Source organism: Vanellus vanellus (genome assembly GCF_965231255.1).
Source record: "Vanellus vanellus genome assembly, chromosome: 13".
Classification (NCBI taxonomy): domain Eukaryota; kingdom Metazoa; phylum Chordata; class Aves; order Charadriiformes; family Charadriidae; genus Vanellus; species Vanellus vanellus.
The window spans coordinates 381,844-403,697 of NC_138918.1; the positions used below are offsets into that span (position 1 = coordinate 381,844).

At 49.8% G+C, this 21,854-nt stretch overlaps 1 protein-coding gene across 1 annotated transcript in view; it reads right to left on the reverse strand.

The window, feature by feature from the left end:
* Positions 1–1,796: 1,796 nt before the first annotated feature.
* The window catches only part of STK32A (serine/threonine kinase 32A), a gene marked incomplete at both ends in the record, with an annotated part of 31,829 nt that continues 11,771 nt past the window's right edge, over positions 1,797–21,854 (reverse strand). Inside the window, 9 exons of the mRNA XM_082490134.1 lie at positions 1,797–1,890; positions 2,292–2,356; positions 2,707–2,835; positions 3,888–4,013; positions 6,432–6,548; positions 8,606–8,703; positions 12,173–12,262; positions 17,958–17,995; positions 21,438–21,611. Of these exons, the coding sequence (XP_082346260.1) occupies positions 1,797–1,890; positions 2,292–2,356; positions 2,707–2,835; positions 3,888–4,013; positions 6,432–6,548; positions 8,606–8,703; positions 12,173–12,262; positions 17,958–17,995; positions 21,438–21,611 (931 nt within the window). The remainder of the gene's footprint in view (positions 1,891–2,291; positions 2,357–2,706; positions 2,836–3,887; positions 4,014–6,431; positions 6,549–8,605; positions 8,704–12,172; positions 12,263–17,957; positions 17,996–21,437; positions 21,612–21,854) is intronic.

The following is a 21,854-nucleotide window of genomic DNA, read 5'->3' on the forward strand; positions in this document are numbered from 1 at the left end:
AGCAGCTGGTGGTGGGACACCCCACCACCACCATTGTAGGTGGGACCAGAAAGTGGAAAACACCTACCTAAAACTTATTTTTAGGCACAACCTATGACGGAGCTGCTCTGTGCCAGGATGCCGGTACATGCCCCCGCAAAGGCGGACAGGCAGCACACTCTCACCAGTTGCTGGGACTGCCATCCCCTGCCCTGGATTCAGGCAGGCTCAGGGGGACGGAGACGCTGCTCTGGCAGGGATGGCCACAGGGATGGCCACAGGGATGGCTGGTGGCCCGTGCACATGCATAAACCACACATTTCCCAAAGCAAACCTGCCAGCCATCAGCAGATCACGGAGAGAGGGATTATTTCTGTGTCAGTCTATCTGAAGCAGCTATGAACCATTGGGAAGTCTACTGCACACAACCTGACATTTTTTCTGTCAGTAATGGACTGAATCCACAGCTCCATGGCAGAGGGTGTCTGAAAGTCTCCAGCAGAGGAAAAGCAGATTTAAACTAAGTCCAGTAAAGTCCTAGTTGGCTCTAGGCAGGAGGAACACCCATTCTGCCTCGCTACGCAAGTGACCTTGGAAGTAACATAGACTTTTGCGCATCTGGGAAGGAGCCTTTCATTTGCTGTTGGTTTTATTCAGCCTTTTTTTTGAGTTGATCAGATTTAGCCATAGAGAAAGACAGGAAGGCACAGGGGATACAGAGAACACCTTTGGGCAAATGGTTCATCGTGCATTCATCATATTGCTGAGAACAGGAAAAATGTCAAATAAGGAGGTGAAACATCAGGTCTGCCAAAGTGTTTTCCAGCATTTCCAGCATTACTGTAATAGACATGCTTTGGCCAACCTCAGTTTTGACAAAGACTGTGCCAGGAGCACGGCTGTTGCTGCAAACAGTAGCTGCTTAAATGGTAGAGCAATTAAAAATACACATTTGAATTTACCTCTGATGTTGGAAGCCAAACCCCATCAGACTCAGTGAGCAGCAGCAGTTTAATGTGATGGTGAATGGGTTTTTCAGGCTGACCTGGAAAAGCGTCTGGGTGCCGGTTAATCGCCAGTGCCTGGTTGTTACCTCTTCATTTCCATGTCTGTCTGCACGCTCTGAGCACCCACCACCCACCGGGTCCAGGAGCCAGCACGGAGAGAGGGGGACCGCACGGTAAGCCTCTGCTGCCTCCTCCCAGCTAAGGAAGGAGACCATTGCCGCTTCCAGCCCTCCGTGCCCACGCTCACGGGACGTTCACAGGAGGCCACCTTTGTAAGCAGAGGCCACCTTTGTCACTGTGCGCTGGTGGAGACGGTGCAGCGTCTGGCCTCTTCCAGCCAGAGCCATCACCTGCGCACCCCTGCGGGAGGCCCGACCTCCACAGAGCCCCGACCCCATGGACCCACCACCAGCAGCGATATTAGCGATGACACCTCTACGAACGCTGCACGCTCAACCCTTTGGTTACGCTGCTGGCAGGCAGCACTGCGGGCTGTGACGCGGCCTAGCTGAGCCGAAAGGGTGAATACCGAATGGCTCATCCATTTTCACATGGTCACATTCCTGCCAGCCAGAAAAGCAAAATAATAGGATCTGAGTCTAATGGACTGCGGCAAATTGCAGAGGCAGGACCCACAGCCTCTCCCCCCACCCCCAGGCAGTGGGGTGGAAGCAGAGGGAGCGGGTGCCCTGGCCCTGGGCTGTCGGCAGCGTCCCGGCAGCAGGGGTGAGTCCGATGGCCCGGTGTCATGAAGGTGGGTGGGCGGGCACTGTCCCCACAAGGAACGGTCCAGCAGAGGCTCTGCTGCTCTCAGAGGTTGTTGTTCTGGTTGTCCTCCTTGTACGCGCCTCTGCTTTTTGCCAGTGTTACGGTCTCCTGGGTGTTGTTGTGGTGGTGTCTCACCCTTCGGGAGAGAAAGGGAGTCGAGCTGTGGGGGACAGCCCAGGCAGCGCCGAGCTCCACACAGCCACCTGGGACCATCCCAACCCCTGGCACGAGCTGCCACTTGCCCCGCAGGGGCTGCACCGAGCCCCACAGCCCCGAGCCCCCGCAGTAACAGTCTGCCTGCACAAACGGGACAACGACCGCAGTTCGTGGCCGTGGGCCCAGCCCTCCACCTCAAGAACAGAGATGCCACGTCGGTCCCTGGCAGATGACAGGTCGGCCAGCATTCACCATACCTGCTCTCCTCAACTGCCTTCCAGTGAGCTCCTAAGCCCCACCTGCAGCGTTTGCCAAGGTGGCCCAAACCCCACGTCTGTCAAAAGCCAGAGTCTCCGATGCTGCCTCTGTACCAGGACTTACTTTTCTCTGTTGAAAACAATGAAGTCCCTCTGGAGCATCTCTAGGTGCTTTTGAAGGTGGCAGGCCTTTCACATTCAAATAGAAAAATAAAGAGATCATAGAATCATAGAATAGTTTAGGTTGGAAGGGACCTTTAAAGGTCATCTAGTCCAACCTTCACAGCTGACACAGGAAGACATCACAAGGACAATTTCAAGGCAATACGGAGACATCTTTAGCTATAGAGCATCTTTAGCACTGCAGTGGGGAGAAGGGCATTAGGACTCTCCTCGCACACAAAACACGAAAAAGGAGAGGGCATCTCCTCTCACACAAACCCAGTGTGTATATATGCTGCCTTCCACCAAGGGAAGATGTGGGAGAGTCTTGGGAATAAAGTTGGTCACAAGGGAAAAAAAAACCTGTTTGCTCTCACCTGGGAGGAATTGCTTTTGCTGGTGTCTTTCTCCTTCTTGGCCAAGCGCTTCTTTTTCTTGTGAAGAGGTTTGGATTCTAGGATCATTTCTTCCAGTTCAAAGGCCGGGTCACAGTTCAGTCTGCCTTTCTGGAGGGGAGAGAGAGGTGGCCTTGAGTGGTCAGAGCCTGTCTTGAAGAGTCTCTCGTAAACTGGGCCGCATCTGGGAGCTGAATTTTGTAAAAAATAATTACAACTGCACACATAGCCAGCACACCTGCCACACTTCTTACGTATTTGATCAGCTCCCTCAGCCAGGGGACATGTCAAGGTGTGACAATCGCTCTTTTTGTGCTCACTGCCTCTACTCAGCCCTTTGGCCGCTTGGACGTGACAGCGAGGACGGTGTGACGGTGTCTCGGCTGAGCTGTGCCTCTGCTGGGGGGCGCACAGCAGCCTGCGGAACTGGTTTTACAGTAGTACACTGTGCACCCACCGCAGAGAAAACCAGCAAGAGAGTGGGGGGGGACACATACAATTAACATTCATCATTTAGCCCAACTTTTGTTTGGCTGAAAAACAGTCGGAGTAACTCTGTGCACAACGGTCCTTGGATTATTTTCCGTGAGGGTTATGTTACTTCTGTGCTGCTTTAATCCAATTAAAACAGGATCAGAAACACCGATCTATTGTACTTGTTATTTCATTATGAACAATGGTCTTGTTAGGGAGAGTCATTACAGGAAGAAACAATTATCATATAACGGCGGGTGATCGCCAGGCTGCTAATGAGCCAATGCCTGTCCCTTGGCTTTCGCATTTGAGGAGCTAGTTAGTCCTAAGCTGGGCTGCTACGAAACGCGGTCCAGCGCAGGACGGCTCATGGGCACTGTCAGTGCGGGTTCCATCTACCGTGCCACGGACAGGCCGGAGCGGGTAAGACCAGTTCTGCACCTAGAAGTCCTGGCAATATTGTAAACAGAGCAGATCGATTTTAGGGCACCCACGCTTTGTAGTCATCCCCCATTACTCTTTATTACACCCACAGGAAAGTGAAAATTTTGCCCTCTGTTCCCCTGTCCCTTACAACATCTGATGCTCTTGTGGAAATTTGTAAGAACTTCTGGTGCCTGGGGTGGGGGGAGGCTGCAGCGTGTAACGCTCGGGCACATCGAGAACCTTTGAAAATCAAACTGCCTTACCGTGGGAATGAATTCTGGCATTATCCTTTTCTGGAGAACTGCATCCCAGTTCACATCAGACAGATATGGGAAGTCCTGGATATCTTTCAGCTGAGAAAAACGCTTCTCGGGGTTCGGCTCGAGCAACTGCAGTGAGAATCAAATGGAAGAGGTGTGAAAGTGAGACGCTGCAACACGAAATCAGAGCTGAGGAACACACAGATGTGTCTGTGGCAGCGTTACAGCAGGTAACGGCTGGGGCAGGGACACGGCCGCCAGACTTCTGAGCGCACGTCTCTCAGTAGCCGCTTTTCGAAAAGGAGCCGGTTTTGCTTGTGGCGGGTGGGACAGTCAGAGCAGCCGGGAACCCCAAGGGCTGCGGTGGTGGCACGCAGCTACAGAGCCCCCGGGGCTGACGCTCCAGGGCAGCTTTGCCTGCCCTCGGTGCCGGGGTCAAGTGCGAGGCCGATGCAGGTTTTCAGTTTGGGCTGGACCGCAGGGTCGGCCGTGCCTTGCCCTGCGACGAGGAGCAGCCGCTGGGGACATGGCAGCCTCTGTGACGGCTGGGGCTCGGGGAGGCGTCCCGGGGACGCCCCGCGCCATCCCCCGGCCCCGCGGGTTGGACGTGGCACTGACTGGGGCCGGGGACACGCAGCACTGGTGACACTGCATGAACACTGGCGCCTTGAGCTGGTGCCTCTCTTCTGTTGCTCCAGCTCAGATTCACTTCACCAGCATATGCGAGGGGCTCACAGTCTTTAAATCTATTCTCATTTTTATGAACAACTCTCATCCCCGCGTTAGGAACAGGCGATAAGGCAGCACACAGACATCAAACAATTTGTCCAAGGTTAAAAATAAGCGTTTGTTTCAGAATGGGGAGTTAACCTCATGCCTTTGTGTCCCCAATTTAATACCGTATCAGTAAAACATCCCCTGTTTTCTCACTTTAGTAATGGAATATTCGTAAGTATAATTCCAGTGTGAAATAATGGATTCACACTGCTTATTTTCAGTGTTTTTTAACACTGCTGTATGAATTACTTGTGTAGAGGAAATGACTGAGTTTTGTCTCTGACTTTCAAGGACCCAACATTGCATAAGCTCCTGATGCACTCTGAAAACCCAGCAGGAAAACGGGCGATGCCAACCCCGCGGGAAGGGGCGGACACGGTGAGCCCCATCAGCCCCCGCCCGGCGTGCGGCGGGTGCGGGCAGCGAGGGCTGCGCAGGGGCAGCGGTACAGACACCCCGCGCAGCCCCCTTCCCTCTGCCCGGCTCCGTGCGCCCGTCCTAACAGCAGCGACGCGGCTCTGCCACGAACCACCGTTTGCCTTGAACGTTAATACATACAGAAAGTCACAGGAGGTGTTTGAGCCAGGGCAGAACCACAGTTGGCCTCATCTTTAATAGATACGGCTGTTAAACCAGATGCAAAGGGGCACTTGGAAATTTAAATAGTTGTGACATTGCATTATTTATTCTCAAGGGAGCCTGTATGGCTTGTGGCATGTTGTGGCCCAGGGAAAGACTTCCAACATAACAATACAGAGGACATCTGCAGTAAATATCCCTATATTACTGTTAGGCTTAATGGAATATTAGCTCCATTTAATTTTAAGCAAATGGAAATAGTCTTCAATTTTCTTCTTGGAAAATATGCTGTGATTCTGTCTCAGCAAAGAATTGATGTCTCATTTTCATTAAAAAGTTTGAGAGTATTTCAGTAGAGAGGACAAAATACTTCTACATACTATTTGGAACAAAAAAATACATGAACGCTACACTAGGTACTACTTTACTGCCTACACTTACTTGAAAATTAGAAAACTATTTACATACTTTCCAAAATTTGCAGCTAGTGCTGTTAGGCAGGGTTCAGTATTTCAGCTTTGCTGCCGCTGTACGCAAACAGTCTCTGACACTGTCAAGCAACAGTTTTGTTTATTGAAGATATAGTTTCACTTCAAACATGATTTCAGCTTCAAAATGATTCCAGTAATGATTTTGAGGGAATTTTGATAACGGCTTTATTAAAAAAATAATTAAGGTGGTGCATAAACCTCATGGCATCAAAGGACTTCAGTGTATCAGCACTTCTTGCAAATCTTTTCATTATTGGGAAAAATGGTTTTCTAAAAATAAAAGAACATTATGCAAATTTTTTCCCAAATTTTTTGCCACATACATTAACATCTCCTTCTAAGTTACATCACTGCAGAGAGACAAAGTCACGGGAGAAACTCTGGAAGCAAAGACTGCGTGCGTCCTTGGAAGAGCTGCATTAGCAGCCGCCGCGCTTGCCAACGCAAGCTGCATCCCCCTCACTGCAGGAGGCGGTACTGCTGGTCACCACATCCCTGGGGCTACAACACCAGAAGCGGGATATTTATCATCTGGTGCCATCTGAAGGTCACCAACTCTGGGTCCGGACACCATTTGCAACAAATCCCCACAATCCACTGCAAAGGCCACAAAGCAGGACGCGAGGACTCAGCTGCTTTCAGCAGGCGCCGGATACAAGACATCCAGCCCCTACGCCCTCCGCTTCCGCGCTGCCCTCACCTTTTTGATCAGCGACACCATCTCTGTGGACCAAGCGGCGGGGTACATCACTGTAGCTGTCTTGAACACGTGAGCGATTTCATTTGTGGAAGTGTTGGCACGAATATGATACGGCCTCTGTGAAAAACGCCACAAGGAAAGCATTTTAATTTATATCTGTGTTTTCAGACTCCTTGGGAAATCTTTTTAGAGCAATGAAGCTCCAAAGAAAGTCTCTTCATTCTCTCCCCAGGCTCCCGCTGAAAGCCTCTCCCTGTGTGACTGTAGCTCAGTTGAAATAAACAAAATAATAATGTCAGCAAGAACGATGGTAATAACCAGGTATTTAAACAGCATGACAGATAGGAGGCAAACCCCAAAAGTTAGAGTCATTAGCCAGCTTGTGTTTGCTTGGTCTTTTCAATAGTTGTACCTTAAAGGGCTACAAAAAAGGATTTTATATATATAGTGCCGTGATTAGAGCATTCCCAACGTTCGCTGTAAAACACACTCCTGTCTTCGGTTCTTTGCTCATGTTGGAGATGACACAAGTAAGAAGGACCAGGATCTTTCCCACCTATTAAATCAGCTGAAAAAATGATGTCCCGGGAAGGGTTACAGGTCCCGGGTGTGACACCAGGCTCTGGATGACCCGTCCCCTCTGCCCGTGCCTAACACCCCGCCGCAGGAGCTGCGCCCGCTGAGCACTGGGGAGCTCAGTCTGGGACGATGGGCCATGCACAGCCGGTGTTACCGCCCAGGTGAAGTCACCCCCACGTTTAACTCCCAACTACAACAGCACTACTGCCTTGCTTTGAAAGAGAATATACAACAGTAGAGTGTTTCCATTTTGAAAGATTTTTGATTCCCAGATTTTTACAGTATTTCAGGGGGGTGAGGTATGTCTAAAAAATAGTACCTAAAAATGGTCAAATCCAATCAGGTCCATTGAGCTTAACATGTACCGACACTAGATGGACCTCAAGGTCGCCCTTCACTTCCCCCATGCGGTGACCGCCACTGGTGCCACCATCTTACCACGGCTGTGCCATCGGGTTTGAACACCTAACAGCATTTCCACTCCCATCTTTGGAACGAGTGCCATCACGCCAAAAGTCAATGTGATGACCTGTCCTGCAATTAACATTACAAATGGAAAACTCAAATAGTATATTAATATGCTTACGGGGGCACATGGCTTCAGTTACCCAACAGGTCGACAACCACGTCCCCTTAATGTGTGTTAACTTGATCACTCACAATTCGAAACACTCAAATTCATTTGAAGATCTGTTCTTTAAAATATATCCAACAAAACATTTTTTTAGGTATCCTGCAAAGATTAATGATAGAGTTTCTTAAAAACGTGTTTTGCAGACTCGCACTGAAAGAAGAGGTTTCCTAGCCTCACGAGATTTTAAACAACTTTTTGCTTAGATGAATGTAGTTTAAATAATTTTGACCCACTTTTTTACATAACACTTCCAAAACGCTAATCTGACCGTCTGCCTACAAGGCCCCCAACCTTACCTGCGCTCGCAGCAGAACACTGATGTGACAGGCAGGGATTGTGCTTTATTAATAATTTGCACATTGCGATTTGCTTTTGCTCAAACTGCTCAGTCTTATCACAACAGCAGCAGCCCGGCCCAGCTTGCGCCAACCCAGAGGCGCCCGGGCGCAGCGGGGAACTGTCGCGACGTGCTATTCTGTATTGCGACAGCTTCTCTTTGAGCTCTTAGGTGCGATCACAAGAACCCTGGTGAAGAAGAGGTTTCACGGAATCACGGACTTTCAGCGTTGGAAGGGACCTCTAGAGATCATCCAGCCCCACTCCCCTGCCAAAGCAGGATTGCCCGGAGCACATCCCTCAGGACTGCATCCAGGCGGGGCTTGAAAATCTCCGGAGAAGGGGACTCCCCCCCTCCCTGGGCAGCCTGTGCCGGTGCTCTGTCACCTGAACCGTAAAGAAGTGTTTCCGTGTATTTGAACGGAACTTCCTATGTTCTAACTTGTGCCCAGATGTTCCTATGTTCTAACTTGTGCCCATCTAACTTGTTTCTGCTTCCTATGCCAGAATAGCCCTTAAGGCCCTGAATTTGGCTCAGCCCTTTCATCCCTGTTATAGAGCATTAACCTTTCCAACAGCGTCCAGGGAAAGAGATGGACAGGGACAGGAGCCGCGCGCACCGTACCCGGGTCCTGAGCAGCTCATAGGCGGTGATTCCCAATGACCACCAGTCCACAGCGAAGGAATAGGCGGTGGGTTTTGTGGAGTTAAACATTTCAGGTGCTGTGAAATACAGAAAAAAAGAAAGTTTGCCTTATTGCAATCTCAAGTGGAAATGAGCAACACAGACTGCTTGACCCACGCCACAGAGAGCGTCCCCACTATTCTGCCTGGGACACAAATTAGCATGTTACCCGTTACCCATTACCACGCCTTTGATAATTTCTGCTTTTTTCTTCAAAGCAATGGCATACATGGCAGGTTGGTCCTTTACCAAAGCACTGCTGAGGTGGACACGAATCAGAACACACAGGTTTCCCTGCAGCAGTTCATCTTTTGGTCTCTGCCCGGTTCCTCGCCTCGCGATGCAGAACCACCCCACGCTGAGGAGCCGCAGCGCGGAGGGACACCGTGTGGACCATCCCGCTCTCCCACCCCACGGTGCGCAGTGTGCGGCGCAGCAGGACCGGCCGACCTTGCGTCCTGCTTGGTGCTGAGCGCCATCTCGGTGCGAGCCAGACCTGACCCAGTTCCCAGCACGGCAGCGTAGCCCAGATATCTGCCCGCCCTCGGAACAGACCCTCCTGGAAACCTCAGCCCTGCTGGTTGATTACCTGTGCAATTAGCAGGACGTGAAACACTTCCTAATGAGTTAAAACCCAAATAGGCTGTTCAGCTCCTCTGTGCCTTACTCTCCTCGACGGTGAAATGGGGCTGTCAATAATTTCTACTTCAGTGGAATGTTACAGAATTTAATTGATTAATGAGTGTAAATGATGGGATGGCCGTGAGCAACAGGTGTGCTACCACCTTTGTAAATAGAATGTCTGATGTTCAATAAACACAACCCAGTTCATCTGGTTTATAAAATGTTTTATATAATCACTAAGAGCTTCACCAGACCCTGTTCATTTCCTCCATCGTGCAAAGCACCACAGCCGCAGCCGTCCCGCTGCAGACCCCTTCCCGCACTGCCACGCTCCCGCTCCTGCGGCACCAGCCCCCACAGTCCCCTCCGCGTGCACCTCAGTGCTGCTCTGCCCGCAAAGCCCGAAAAGAATAAACTCCTTTTGCTGACACAGGACTTGCCAGTTATCCCACAGCAAATGTGCTTCAGAACAAGGACTAACCCTAATTCACAGAATCGAAGCATAAAACTGGCCTGAGCATCTCCTCACCCCCTCGAAAGCCCCTCCGCCCTCAACTCGTGCTCAGCAGATCCTCATGTTGGAAAGCTGCTCTCGTCCCACTCAAATCCCTTTGTTCTTATTTAAAGTACTTCAATCTGGCAGAGCCTAAATACGGCCTCGCACAGCAAATGGAAGCAGCTCTTCAGAAACATTAATATGCAGTGTAAGCGCAGACATAGTGCCAACTGCACCCTCGGCAGGGAAAAGCAGATTTTAACTGAAGGAAGCCCGAGAGCCACAGCTTTTTAGGAGGCGGTTATCCAGCTAATAGGAAGTGGGTGGAGGCACGGACTGAAATGCTCTTTCTTAGTCAATAAATTTCCCTTTTGAGATTAAGGAAAAAAAATACTGTGGGATTTTTGTGTGAGCTGGGAGGCAAGAATTGCACTAAAAAAACAAAACAGGGAGAATTGCTGTCTTTTGGGGCATGTTTTCCTTTTTAAAAGGATTGCACTGTTGGTGCAAAGGTGAAAGGTCAATTTGGTCATCTTGATAAAAAGGAGATTCCCAGGGAACATCCTAAGGGATTCGGCTATGGAACAGCTGTAGGGAGGCTGCATTATTTAGAAGAAGGAGGAAGGGGGGGACATTTGGAGTGATGGTGTTTGTCTTCCCAAGTCACTGTGATGTGGGACGGAGCCCGGCTGTCCTGGGGACGGCTGAACATCCCCTGCCCATGGGGAGCAGGGAATTAATTCCTTGTTTTGTTTCACTTGCATGCACGGCTTTTGCTTTACTTATTAAACTGTCTTTATCTCAACCCATGAGTTTTCTCGCTTTTACTCTTCCGACCCTCTCCCCCATCCCACCTGGGCGGAGTGAGCGGCTGCGTGGTCCTGGTTGCTGGCTGGGGTTAAACCACGACATCCCCTTATAAAGCAGAAAAGAAAAAGAAGGAAATTTGTTTTGAATAGTAGGAAAATGAGGTCTGCACAGGGAGCGCTCACAGTGTGTCTTCCTGCCACGCGAGTGTTGATTTGCTCACGCAAACTGTTTCTCCAGCTGACCCGAGGCTGCCATGCAGCGATCCGCCCGTTCCAGAGCCACTTTGCCCCAGGAGAACATCCCCTCCATGCACTCCTACCGCTGCCTGACAAGTCATCTTGCCTGGGACTAGTCCCATGCCACTGCCTGGAGATTAAAAGACTTCCTAAAACCTGCATTTTTTGTGAACTGAAGAAAGAAGGGGAAGGGGATGGTAAGTAATGCCAGCAACCAGCCCAGCTACTCAGCTCCACGGGCACCTGGAGGATGGCACCCCACTTCCACAGCGCCAGCACCCCGCTCTGTACGCCGGGGGCAGGTCAGCATGACAACGTGCTGAGCACTGGGGAACCCACTCAATGGCCCTCCAGCACCTGGCTGTGGCTTTCCCTTCTGCGCAGCTCCATTTCCAGGGCTGCACGTGGATGGGTTTCAGTTGTTGGCAGAAATAGCCACATCTGCTGCTACAAGAAACATAGGTACAATAAGAGGGGTTTTCAGAAAGACTGAAAAAATAGGCTCAGCATCTATCTTCCAATTGTGGTGGCCACTTCTGCACCAGCTGTGCTTCCCTTTGCTAGGGACAACACACACCCGTCACCGCTGTGCTCTGCAGACCCCAGTTACAACCGCCCTCCCGTCCCCCTGCCCGAGGACGGGATGCTGTCCTCAGCCTCGCTCGCCTGCTCCGGATGCAGACCTGCCATCAGCACGGCACCGCCCTCGACTGTGTCAGCCTGACGCCAGCGTACAGCTCTTCCCCACCGTGCTGAGCAGATGCTGCAGCCCAGGAGAATATGTCCACTCACTTGCCCTAAGCACAGAGTAAAGCTAGTTTTTAAAAAGTGGCCCGTCTATATAAAAATTCAAATTATTGCTAGTGATGCAGCAGTGTCAGACTTGTGCTAATGTACTGAGGGACCAAATACAACCCTCTGTGCTTCGTTTTCCTTCTCAAGGGTAGCAAGACATTTCATCACTGCTACACGGCTCGATGGCTGCTTGTGAAATGCTCTGAGATCTCAGGAGTGCAACTATCTCGTTTTATAATCAAAAACATGCTGTACAGTATGGCATAACGGCACTAAAATCTGTGTTTACAGTACGCTTGCTTTGGTCTGTTGTGTGAAATCACATTTTCCAGCTGTGTCAGGGTGTTACCGGGGAGGGGGTCCCACACGCTCCCCAGCAGCACCTCTCAAGCACGTTCCTCACGTCAAACGCATGCGGTTTGTTACACACCAGGAAGAAAAGCATCCAAACTCTCATCAAAAGAGACTTCACCCGAATCCCAGCATGGCTGTCAAATCAAGCCCATAAAATGGCAATTCAAGAACACAATTGTCATCGGTCCTTACCCATATACGGCTTTGTGCCAGCAATGGTGGTGACTTGTATTTCTTTAGTCAGCATCGTGGCAATATTGAAATCGGTGATGTGCACGTGCCCTGAAAGACAGAGGTTAACGTGTAACTTGATTTGCTGTAATTTCACATGAGAAAGCTTTGAATCAGAAACTTAAATGCTCTATGGAAAGGAGCTTCCAGAAAAAAAAATTCTGGTGGGAGACCTGATGGATAGAAAATATTTCAGCTCATGGGCTTCTTACAGATGTATCTTGTTACATCAACTATCCCCTTATTTACCCTTTGGGGAGCAAAAAATGGAGTTCTCCAAGGAGTCATTTAATGATGATTGTTTTGAGTCTTTATAAATTTTTGGGGAAAGAGAACTGAACTTCTCTTGCAGAAAAACATCCACTATGTTTTTGGAAAAAGAGAAAATCCTTGATATTTTTTGCTTTCAAGCTACTTGCCCTTTGGTGTTCCCAGGGACTAAGAACTCCCTCCATTTTCCTCTTTAGAAGATGTATCTGGAATGGAACAAAATAGCTTTGGCAGCAAGCAGAAAAGCCTTGTGCAAGAAATTCAAACATCATGAAACCCCCCTTGTGGGGTAGGAATGGTTTCTGCTATCACTGCCACCATGTGCACAATTGCTGCCTGCAAACCCAAAAGGGAATAAAAGAGGTGGAAGTGATTTGCAGGGATGAGAAAGGAAATGCTTCCACCTAGCTCCTGCCAGCTCTTCCACTTGCACTTTCTTTTTTTTTGTTTGCAGGCACTTAATTTATTATTCCCTACTCACTAAACTCCTACCAGCGAGCAGCAGAGCAATCATGGACAGCAGTACGGGGATCAATACAGGGGAATTTCTTTTAAACTTGTGGGTTAGTCCAGCTTCATTCGTCTGATTCAATGCAGAGTCCCTTCTCCTTCCTGACCTCACGCACCTCCTCCTCGGGCTCTGACCCTGCCCAGCCCCGACAGAGCCGGGCTCGTTATCGGAAGCATCAGATGTTTTGTATGTTGTGTTTTGCCGACTCATCACCTCCTCTGCAATAACAGAGGGTGGCTGAGATGCTGCTGTTTCCTCTGACCGCAGAGCTCAAACCGAAGTGGCTTTTTACTGATGGAGACATTATGACAATACTTCCCTCAGTCATCATCTCCAACAGCTGGAAATTCACTGCTGCTGTAGTTCACCAGTTAAAGTAGAATAACATCACCTTCGCATGTCTAAAAGTTGATGCTTTAGGAATGAACTCCTGTTGTCTTGTCTGGATGCTATGAAACGTTCAAGTAAATCTTCACAATTGCGCCTATATATATATATCTGTTATAGGAGAACAGTGATACCAGTTTGCCTGCTGCACGTATCTGATCTAGCTGGGAAAATGTGGGGAATAAAAGCAGAATGTGCGATTTCACCTAAAACCAGTGTGTCACGTCCATGTCCCTGCCTGTGTCTCCTCCACGACACACGCAGTGTGTAAAGCACAGGAGCCTCTTGCCCACTCTGTAACAGCCGAGGACAGTGTGCGAAACGCACCCTGGAGCACCCACACCAGAACCGCACGTCCTGCAGCGCGGGGAGGGGTGGATGTGCATGTCCGGCTCCTCCAGAGACAGGCGAGGAGCGGACCAGACGCCCACCAGAACTGGGGGAGGCAGCCTGCCACGCTCTGTGCAAACCCGGGCACGTTCAGCGCTTGGCCTGTGCGTTCCCAGGGACAAGGACCCTCTGTCAGGCACCGGCTCCTGCCTCCCACCGAGCCCTGGCCATACCCCTCCCGCCAGTACAGACTGGGCAGACATGACCCTTCTCCACAAGGCCCTGGGATCATGCCACAAGCCCTCAATTTCCACCTCTGTGTCCACATCTGGCGAGGAAGAATACATCCCTCAGCCCCTCCCCGTGAAGTTATCTTCATCCAGCTTTTCAGCAATTTCAAATTCCACTATCGGCCTGCCTCGGGCAGGGAAGGGGCAGGCACAGCGCGGCAGGACCACGACCTGCCAACAGCCCGTCCAGGTGGGACCCGTCCCTGCGCTCGGGGCTCCCTGCGAGTCCCAGCCAGACAGATTTCCTTATCAAATCTGTGCCGTTTGCCAGTCTTGAGTTTGAAGGAAGAAAACTTGCAGTCCCTCTGGTGAGCCGTGGGCACTGCTGGGAGCACAAGCAAGGTGTCGAAGCTCGCCCCTCACCCGGTACCCGACCGACCAGTCAAGAGCACGTCTCCCTCCTTGCTGCTCACACTGCTGCTCAGACTGCTTCACACATCAGCCGTTCCCTCTCTTCTTCAGTCTGCCCACTAACAAACGGGCGCCAAATCGCTGGGGAGTACTTGAGAGACAAGAAGGACAGACAACTGTCTTGTCTGGATATGTCCTCTACGTCCTTGCATTGTTTTTTCTTTCATCTCCAGCTCTCACTCCACTTTGTGGGGAGCTGTTTCCATAAATATGAATCATAAAGACTTATTAAGAATTTGATATTCCAAGCACAAACGTGCCTTCCTCTGGATGCATCTTTTAAACTATTCACTTCAAATAAATCATGAGTTTTATAAACTAGCCCACTTGGGAAATTACCAACTCAAGCCAACGAGGCTGAGGAAGACGGCTCCGGCCGGCACGACGGGGCTGCGCTACAGAACGGGGTGGTCCGGGCGACCAGGGATGGCAGCTACTGGTAACCAATAGGGAAGCACTGGGTGTTGCTGCTGAGCTTTAGGGTCAACCTTTAGGGCTCGTGTTTTCCTGATCGCTCAGCGTCTCGTAACTGCAGCCAGTCTGGAGAGAGCCATACGCCGCACCAGGTCCTTCCCGAAGCTCATCTGTCTGCCCGAAACCGGCACTGTCAGATCAAGCCTTTGGTTCTGCATTAAGGCAAAGAATTTTCTTATTATATTCAGCACCTCTGTTACTACGTAATTCCTTCACCTTTCTAGAGCATCTTTTGTGCAAGAAGTATAAGGCCTCTGCAGATTCAACCAAGCTAAGATTTTGAAGAATATGAAACTGGAGACATTCGGAGCCGTGGAGTACGGAGGCTCTCGGACAGACTGCGCCGTAACTCTCTTACCTGAGATTGGAGAGCAAACGGGCTCTGCGTGCGGTGCCTGCATTGGCATGAAACACCCACTTCAGCACTGCCCTCGAGAACCTTTCAGCAGTGGTACCAGAAAGGTACAAGCCATTACGGAGCTCTTGCAAAAAAACCTCCGAGTTTTACCAGAGATAAAACTGAGCTTTTCTTCAATTTTATTAGACAAAGGACCTGGCCAAAATCTCCTGATGAATTACTCACAATTCCTGGAAACTGCCATCTGTTATATTCTTTTATTCCCAGGTGAGCTGTGCTGTCATTGAGCCAAATCGATATTTGTATCATTAAAGGAGGAAATCACTTTGTGCTTGGAATGACTGCTGCAGGTGGTCGTTGTTGCAGGCTGAGGATTTTTTCGTTGTGGGACCTGATCGCAACCTCTGATGTCGAACAACTGCTTTATTTATTGCACAGAAAGACGTTTGCCTGACATCCCACCTTATTTATGGCTCACTTCAATTTCTTAGCTGAAATCAATATGGTAATACAGAACGTCACTGACGAGGGTGACAGCAGCAAACGCGTGAGGGGTGTGTTAAGGTCACGACAGTCAGCAGCGGGACAACACGTGTCAGCTCACGGCATCATGAGAGGCATTTGCACTATGAAGGCCCTGAACCAGCCTCCTACACAAAGACGAGATGATGTGCACGAGAGCTCCTGCAGCCTCGTCAGGGGTTAACACCGGCAGAAAGGGCACTGTGGTTCGTAACAGACGTGGGCGCCTGTCGGCACGTACATCTGAAAGGGAGCAGGAATCACAGCTGGAAAGGTGCTTCACAGCTGGAAGGGAAGATGGGCCAAAGGGCGGAGTGAGGTGACAAGAACAGTCTGAAAAACGAAGGACAGAAGTCTGATTGCTGAAGGTCTCCAGGTGCTTCATACTCTCAGGGGACCGGTCTCAATCAAGAACATTATAAAAAATTGATGCTGTCAAATAGCATATATTTTGTGATCAGAGTTGTGAAAGCCTGGTGAAGGGAGAGGAGAGGCAACGGGGAGCTGCAGCCCATTCCACGGGGAAAGAGGTACTGAAAAACAAGTGCAATCTACTAGGCTAAATATAGATAAACATGCTACGATAACAGTTGCTCCAGGGACAGGAAAAAATTGCACAGTGTTTGCACACAGCTGTCTGTATGCACACCTTTGCTGCCATGGACGAAGAAAAGAAATACAAGCAGTCACAGTCAGAAGGACAGTGAATTCAAGGGTAAATCCACAGACAGTAACTCTGAAACCTCTGCAACAGTTAAAACATCACAGCGAGCAGAGAATAGGCTCAAAAATCAACCCAAATTGCCGTGTCATTATAGACGCTTGCAGGTTACATCCCGCTGAATGCAACTGCAGAGCCAGTTTCCCCTCTGTTTCCCCTCTGTTCTTCCCTCTTTGGGAAATGCTGACCTACATTTCCACAGCTCTCGTGCTCCCTCTCGGGCGGCTGTATCACCCCACTCCTACGGGGCACAGGGGCTGGTGGAAGATGGTGACAGGTCACCCGAGGTGAGGACTGACCGAAGGCAGCCCCGGCCGTGCCGGCAGCCCCGCTGGCCGAGCAGGTCCGCGGTGCCTCGGTGGGGGTTGGCGGGAGGGAGGACGGGGTCTCTGCATCGGCTGTGCATGGGGCAACAGCAGGAGAAGAACCCAGTGAGGCAGGAGAGAGGCTACGGCACTTGGAGGCAGAAGCAGGTTTGCTGACAGCTCCTAAATAAATAATTAGCCGGCACTTTGAAATTAGAGGTCATATGCAAAACAGGTAGAGTGTGGGCTCCGCGCTGCCAGGCAACCCTCCTCACACAGCAGAGCCACCGCCATTCCGCGGGAGCTGCAGCATCTCCATTACAGCCTCTGAAGGGATAACGAATTCGGATACGCCTGGTCTCTAGACTGACTTTCTCTCTGCGAGTGCCTTGCTGCAGCTGCTAATGAAGATTTCTCACAACAAGCCAGTTACATGGATTTGCAAAAAATACCAAATGACAAAGTGTTTTTCTAATGAGTTAAAAGCTAATAAATATCAGACAAGTCTTTACTGCGACAGCTTTGCCAGGACAAAAAATGCGTTTAGAGAGTAATGCAAGAATATAGGTAGAGTTTTGCCTGAGAAAAAGATTAAAGACAAGATGATGGCAATATCTACAATATCGCCAGCCCCAAATCCTCTTCAGAGCTCCCTCCCAATATCAAATGCTTAAGGAAAAAGAAATCTCCTGAATGAAGATTATCTGTTCACCCATAATTCATTCTGTTTGTGAGCACTCATGACACACAGCCTGCAAGTGCACGAGCAGTTCCATTCAAATGATTACATTTTGGGTAAGTTTTAAGCAAGAGCCAAGAAGGTCTTTAAATGAGGTCTGCTACACAACCGAGCCCCAGCAGCTCAAAACGTGTAGTCCCTGCCAGTGCCTTCCAGAGACAGCAGGAGGTCAGTCGCTCAGATTAAACACCCCCAGAAATACCGCAGCATCACAGAGTGCCCAGTGCTCTGAAGGTACACGACGCTGCCACTCATAAATCAAAAGACAGCGACCACAGCACCGAAGGATGGTCCCGTTCCTCCCTGAACCAAGGGAGAGAAGGCAACCCCAAATGAGGAAAACAGCAAACACCTAAACTTGAACTCGGCTGTCCTGTTTCTGACTCTGCTTTTATGCATTGCGTGACCATAAAGCAACTGGCACTTACCACGCTCATCCAGTAAAATGTTGTCAGGCTTGATGTCCCTAAGAAAAAAGGCAGAGAAGGGGAGAGAGCCATTAGCTTAGAAAAGGGACACGAAACACGGCTGAAGACACTCGAGGGAAGCCCAGGCCCTGGCAGGACACAGTCCCAGAGACATCGCGCCCGAGAAGGTGTCTTTGCTGGGGCTCTTCAGCTCTGATGTTCCTGCAGGGTTTGGTTTAGGCATGAGAGAATGACTAATGGAACAACAGGAGCAGAAACAGTGGTACAGTGCTACGGCTGTGAAGGCTCCCGTGGTTCGCTCTAGCAGCACCCAGGTAGTCCACCTGCAACGTTGGAACTTCTTTTCATCTTTTTCCTCCTTTTACTTTTTAATCTGTTTCAATACTATATTCAGACCCGTTCCCCATTTACTCAGTAAAAATCAAATTATTTTAACATCTTTGTTCTAGAAACAAATAGGTTCTGCACAGGTTTTTTCCTGACCAAAAAACCCAACAAACAACAAAATAATAATACCTATAGCAACGCTGTAGGGAAATACTTTCTGTTGAAGGAAGAAAACATACACCTGATATGCCTATTGTATCCACCCGAGTGACTTTACAAGACATTACCTGGTTTTAATGAGCTAATTACACCAGTCCCCATTCACCTGCCATCAGCCTGAGCCAGGCACCCAGAAACCTAATGCCCCGCAAGGAGACGGGGACACACACACAGCACACGTGCGACAGCCCTGCGCTGTCCTGACGCCTCTCACCGTGCCCAGGGCTTCAAAGGGAGGGAATGCGCAGGTTTAGGATATCTTTAAAAATACAATCACTAAGATAAAGTCTGAATTCACCTAGCCGCCCGGAATACAGAAAAGACAGTATATTGAATTATCATGTAATAGCTTACAGTTCTTTGGCATTGTCTCACCCAAGCTACTTCCAGTGGGTTGTAAATACCAGTTACCTTCTTGTGCCATCCCCCATCACACAGGTAAGCACAGGCGCCTCTCGACAGAGAGAACGGGGCAACTGCAGGTAAGCGGGTGGTTTTCCCCATAAGAGCAGCAGAACTGTGCCACAGGTTAGAGCCAAACAGTCCCGATGCTCAGAACCACTGTATTTGATAGTGAAAAATGGTGATGCCACACTTGGTATTTTTAAGAAAACACTAACTTAAGGAAAAAAATTAAGAAATATTCCAGCAAAAGAGTTTGAAAAACATGGATCCTTTGAATCCCTCGATACAAAAATATTTTCAAAGTTTTGAGATGAACCACGAAGACAGGTGTTCGTTTCTCATCCAGTTTTCAACTTTTTAATTATTAATTGTTTTAGTTCCTCTGGGGCGTTTTCTGATCTCACACAGTCTGGTGTGCAGCCTATGGAATAATGCCAGCATGGTGAGATCATTCCCAGGACGCAAACAATGAACAGGGATCATTTTGTGTATCAATTATTCGTATATTTATTTTTTTATAAACTGGTTATGCCATTTCCTAGCCTGAAAAAATTAACAAATATTTCCCACTCTTCTACTTGTAGGTGGGAAATAATTCCAGCGACCAGTCTGTTTGCTGCCCTGCGCAGCTCTGTTCAGCCTGTCTCCTGGTGATCCCAATTACAGATGTTGCAGTGTAATTGACTCAGCTGAGTCACTCTACCAATCTAATACTGTCCCACTGGGACAACCTGCATTACTGTGTTAATTAAATAACTTGCAAATTTTACAGACTGTCATACATGTTTCGCTGTACTTGATTCACCTTAGGCACATATAGCTGCTTGAAAAACACACTGCAGCCTGAAGTTTAGCTTCTCCCCCTAATACTTACAAATAACCCTCCGGGAACTCCCAGGAGTTTTGCCCCTTGGTGTCCTCTTCGTACCTGCCCTTACGCCGCAGCCGTTATGGGATGTCACCCACCCTGCGGCAATGCTGACGGCCATGGGGGGACGTGTCTCAAAGCCGGATCGCAGCCCCCCGGCACCCTGCGCTCCTGTAGTGGTCACGTCTTTCATCATTACCAGGAACAGTCTCCTACTGCAGACTCGTTCGTTCCACACCAAACCGTGGGGAACCTCCATCCCCTCAGTCCTGTAGACACCACTACTAACTGTAACGCATCACCAATACAGACGGATTTGGGCCCTGTGCTTCCCTCATGTCTGTGCCCCACTCGGTTTGTTCAGGCCAAGCCGACAGCGTGAGGATTTACGCCCCGCTGCCCAGGAGAGAGGCGGCCGAGTCTGCGCTCACGAGGTTCAATTCATGCTCGTGCAGTACGGGGTGCGGGTGAGCGGGTGCCGGGCACAGGCGGCCAGCGCAATGTCCCCGTCACCGCATGCCGGCTGCGTGTCCCGACCCCAGCGGTGCCCGCTGGAGCCGGAATGGGGCAGCTGGGGGCGGTGTGCCAAGATCGGGTACATCAGAGTAGAAATCTATGCAGGTATAAAACAAAACAAGCAGCCCGAAAGCTGAGACTCCTGAGAAAGAGGGAGCGATCCCCAGGCAGGTCTGGCTCCAACTGAAAGAGAGCAAAACCCCTCTGGGGCTCTCCACAGTTGTGCCACGGCCACGCCAGATGTCAGCCTTTCTGCCTCCACGTCCCAGAAACGGCAGCCAAACACTACGGACACGAACAAGCGTTAATCTTCACCAGCCCTTGAAGAGCGTGTTCCTCCCCTTACGAACAACCAGGCTCATTTCAGTTTCAAATTTTGCACCACGCTTTATTTTTACACCTCCCAAGAATGCTCTCCTGGAGTGATATTTATAAATGAGCTAATCTTCTCTTCTGCTAGTCCGTCCCTGCCCGTACCCCCTGAGAGCAGCTCTGAACCCTTGGAGCCCCGCGGTCTGCAGTGCCCGGTACACCTGTGGCAAACAGCCGCGCACCCGTCCGTCCGCAGCCCGACCCCGCGCCTGCAGCCAGGGAACCGCTACCCCCTCTGCTGTTTTGCCGCTCTTCGAATGTGTGGGAAGACTGCAAATATTTTTTCGCTGGCCATAAAAAAATCTTGGTGGCCAAAAAGAAACTCTCGCCACTTCCAGAAAGCGATTTCACCTCATACAGAAAAAAGCTGTGTTTGGTCCCTTTCCCTGTCTTTCAGTGCGGTACAGAGAGGGGGGAGACACCTCCGAGTGCGGCAGCTGGGGAATTCTGAATGCTGACGCCTACCCTCCCTGGACCAGGATGGATATTAACGAGCTACAGCTAATTAAACCTATTACAGACAGCTTTTTGCAGGATCAGCAAACAAATCAAATATGCTATAACACAGCCATCCCAGAGGGAGAAATGCTCCGTGTTGTACGTGAAGTGCTTTTCCCTGAGAAGCCTGAGAAGCTTTACAGAAAAGCAACGTATGTGGGAGGCCATTTTGTTTAGCTCTTCAGCTTCTATTTGTCCTTTCACATCAAAGAGGAACGCGTCCGCCCCTACTGCAGTCTACGAGCCCCAGTGCACCTACGAGGTCCCCAGCTGACCTGTGGATGATGTGTCTGCTCTGCAGGTAGTCGAGGGCCAGCACCAGCTCACAGATGAAGAGTTTCACAGTGCCTTCTTGGAACCGCACGTTTTGTTGGAGATGGTAGCGCAGGTCCCCTCCAAGCAGCAGGTCCACAACCATAAACATATCTTCTTCATCCTGGAACGAATACCTAAAACGGCATAAGCACGATTCAAGGATGATAACATTAAAAAAGACAGGTTAAAAAGGGGACATATGGTACCTCTGGGAATACTCATAATTTCTTGGAACTTTTTCACTTGGTAAATAATAATTTCATTACCTTTCCATGCTCCGTTTCCCACTGCGACTAAACTCCTACCACCTATATTCTCAAAATAATTGAGATGACAATAATTCAGCTTCAGACCCATAACCACGTCAGTATGAACAA